This window comes from Arachis ipaensis, chromosome B06 (assembly GCF_000816755.2).
Source record: "Arachis ipaensis cultivar K30076 chromosome B06, Araip1.1, whole genome shotgun sequence".
In the NCBI taxonomy this organism is placed as follows: Eukaryota; Viridiplantae; Streptophyta; class Magnoliopsida; order Fabales; family Fabaceae; genus Arachis; species Arachis ipaensis.
Genome location: NC_029790.2, coordinates 27,127,615 through 27,130,164, shown reverse-complemented (window position 1 = coordinate 27,130,164; position 2,550 = coordinate 27,127,615). Strand labels below are relative to the sequence as shown.

Genomic DNA, 2,550 nt, shown 5'->3' with positions numbered 1-2,550 from the left:
GATATGTGTCATATATGTTATTATCAGTTAACATTTTATATATCAATCGTTGATAAAAATTATGAATAGAGTAACTAAATAACAATATGATTAATTCGTAATGTTTAAAAAATCAATTTAATTGAAAAATTTACCAAAAATAAATTTAAAAAATATTTTTTAAGGACTAATTTAACCATTAATCACGCCAGTATTTATGGATATGTATATGTTAATATATAAAGGTGAAGAATTAGTGGACTAGTGACCTGTAGGCGACGAGAAAGCTCATTTGAGTGCAGTATGTTGCATAACTTGGACTGGCCGTACGCCTTCTTGTTATCATAACTGAAATGTTGTAACCGTTTGTTTTGTAAATGATCTTGCGAATCATATCATAGCAAATTCCTTAAGTTACATACATACCCTTTCCGTTCATTCAGCTTTTGAAATCTAATTCCCTTTCTGTAAGTGTAGTTGTGGGCAATTGATGACAAATTTATTATCCTCCCTTCAATTCCTGTGGCTTCCGCAGTTTGTTTCATTTTCTCGAGGAGCAGGTTTGTCAACAAGAAATGTCCTGAAAGAAGGAAAAAACAAAAAGCATAGTGGAGTCTATTATTATAATACTACAATTAATACTGAAAATAATAACGACATACGTTTAGGAGAAAACTTGTTGCTGAGTGAGTTAACTTGCTTAGTACAGATAATAATAAACATTGATTTAATTTTTAATTACTTTGCAGCGAGTCTTATCCAAAACACCAGACTACTTATTAATGAGATCTATACTACTAGATAAGTTAAAATAAGATGACATCACAGATAATTTAAGTAAAATTATATTATTTATATTTTTTTATAAAATGTANNNNTATCTAAATTGAATATCAATAATAAATATATAGCTTTTGATATTTTGAACTGAATATATTAATTAAGTAAATTATTTACAAGGTAAATTATACCAAGATGGTTAGTATGAAACTGCGTTTCAACCCCATTCTCTGACAGCTTGAAAGGGCAGAACATGACTCCAGCATTGTTTCTGTAATGAATGAATGGATAAGGGTGTTGCATATTTAAGAGAGTAAAAAAGAAAAGAAAAAGAGAAAGAGAAGTGGAACATTAAGATATTGAGAGGAAGATGAAGAGCAAGGAAGTTGTGGACAAAAGAAGCAACAGATGTGAGAGAGCACAAATCGAGCTTCAGAATGTCAACACGGGCGGACGGCTTCTGCTCAACAATCTCTTCCTTCGCCTTCTTCGCACTAACTGTATTCCGTACACCAATGATGACGTGTACATTCCTCAGAGCCAGCACTCTCGCTGTCTCCAATCCAATGCCACTTGCTCCTCCTGCATTATAAGTTTATAACACAACACATCACAATCACATTCTTTCTATTCCTTCTCAAAGTTCCATTTATATATATATAGTAACTCTAGAAACAAAAACTGAAATTTCATAAATAATAAAACAGTGCTGCCACCATAACTAGAAGGAAAAGATGCAGAAAATAATAAAAAATATAGAAAAATGACAAAAAAAAAAATACAAAAAAGGTAGTAAATATTTTAAAAAAAGAAAAAAGAGATTAAACTACAAATCATCGTCACATATTTTGATATTTATTAATACTATAATAAATTAATATTATAATGGATTAAAACTATAAATTAATATCACAGATCAATACTACAATTTTTTTTATAAATATATAGAATAATTGATATTTCAAGTTGGATCGCTTTTCGTAATACTGAACCAGATATCCAGGCCAAATGAAAATGAATCTAATTGGGTTTTACCCGAATATTCTCGACTACCTGTTGAATACCAAAACTCCTAATTAATTAGATGGACACCACTATATAGCAAAATCTAAAAATACACATATTAACGGATTAATATCATACTAAGGGTTTAATTTTGTACGTAAGAATATGAAGAGTAGTTGATATAACATAAAATTATTATATAATATTAATATGGAAGAACATGAATACCACCACCATTTTAATTAATAACTGACCAGTGATAATAGCAGTGAGGTTGGAGGCATCAATTCCATGAGTAACCTCCTCTGCTGTTGAAGCTGATCCAAAGCCACTTGGACCAGCCCTCCCTGTTAGCAACGATATAACTCCCACCATTCTCAAACCTTTATTGTTGATGAGTGATCCAAAGCAATCTCCTACTATATATATATATAGAGAGAGAGAGAGAGGGGAAACTAATTTAATTTATAATATAATACCTACCAAAGTAGAAAGCAAGATTGGACCAATTTACAAGTGGAGAAGGTATGGTCTATACATGGAAGCAATAGTACAGTAGTAAAGTTAGTATAATATATGAGGCCTATGGTTTTCTTCTTATTAAGGGAGAGGTTCTTAGGTTGTAGGTTGACAGCTTTATTTTGATTGTGATGTGAATTTTTCCCTTATTTGGACTCTAGGAATTCAAGTTGTGCACTTATCAATTTCATATTAATTGTTGCTCCTTTATGGTAGTTTGATTGGACCTTTTTTTTTATATAAATAAAATAAATGTTTTATTATTAA

At 30.4% G+C, this 2,550-nt stretch overlaps 1 protein-coding gene across 2 annotated transcripts in view; it reads right to left on the bottom strand.

The window, feature by feature from the left end:
• Positions 1–2,338, bottom strand: part of LOC107648182 (short-chain dehydrogenase TIC 32, chloroplastic) — a 7,495-nt gene extending 5,157 nt beyond the window's left edge. Inside the window, exons 1-5 of one of the 2 annotated variants that reach the window (XM_016352156.2) lie at positions 2,019–2,338; positions 1,110–1,341; positions 951–1,030; positions 406–559; positions 249–327 (exon numbers count right to left, since the gene is read on the bottom strand). In XM_016352156.2, coding sequence (XP_016207642.1) covers positions 249–327; positions 406–559; positions 951–1,030; positions 1,110–1,341; positions 2,019–2,139 — 666 coding nt within the window. In that variant the 5' untranslated portion in view covers positions 2,140–2,338. The remainder of the gene's footprint in view (positions 1–248; positions 328–405; positions 560–950; positions 1,031–1,109; positions 1,342–2,018) is intronic. The other variant, XM_016352155.2, reaches the window with a different exon arrangement.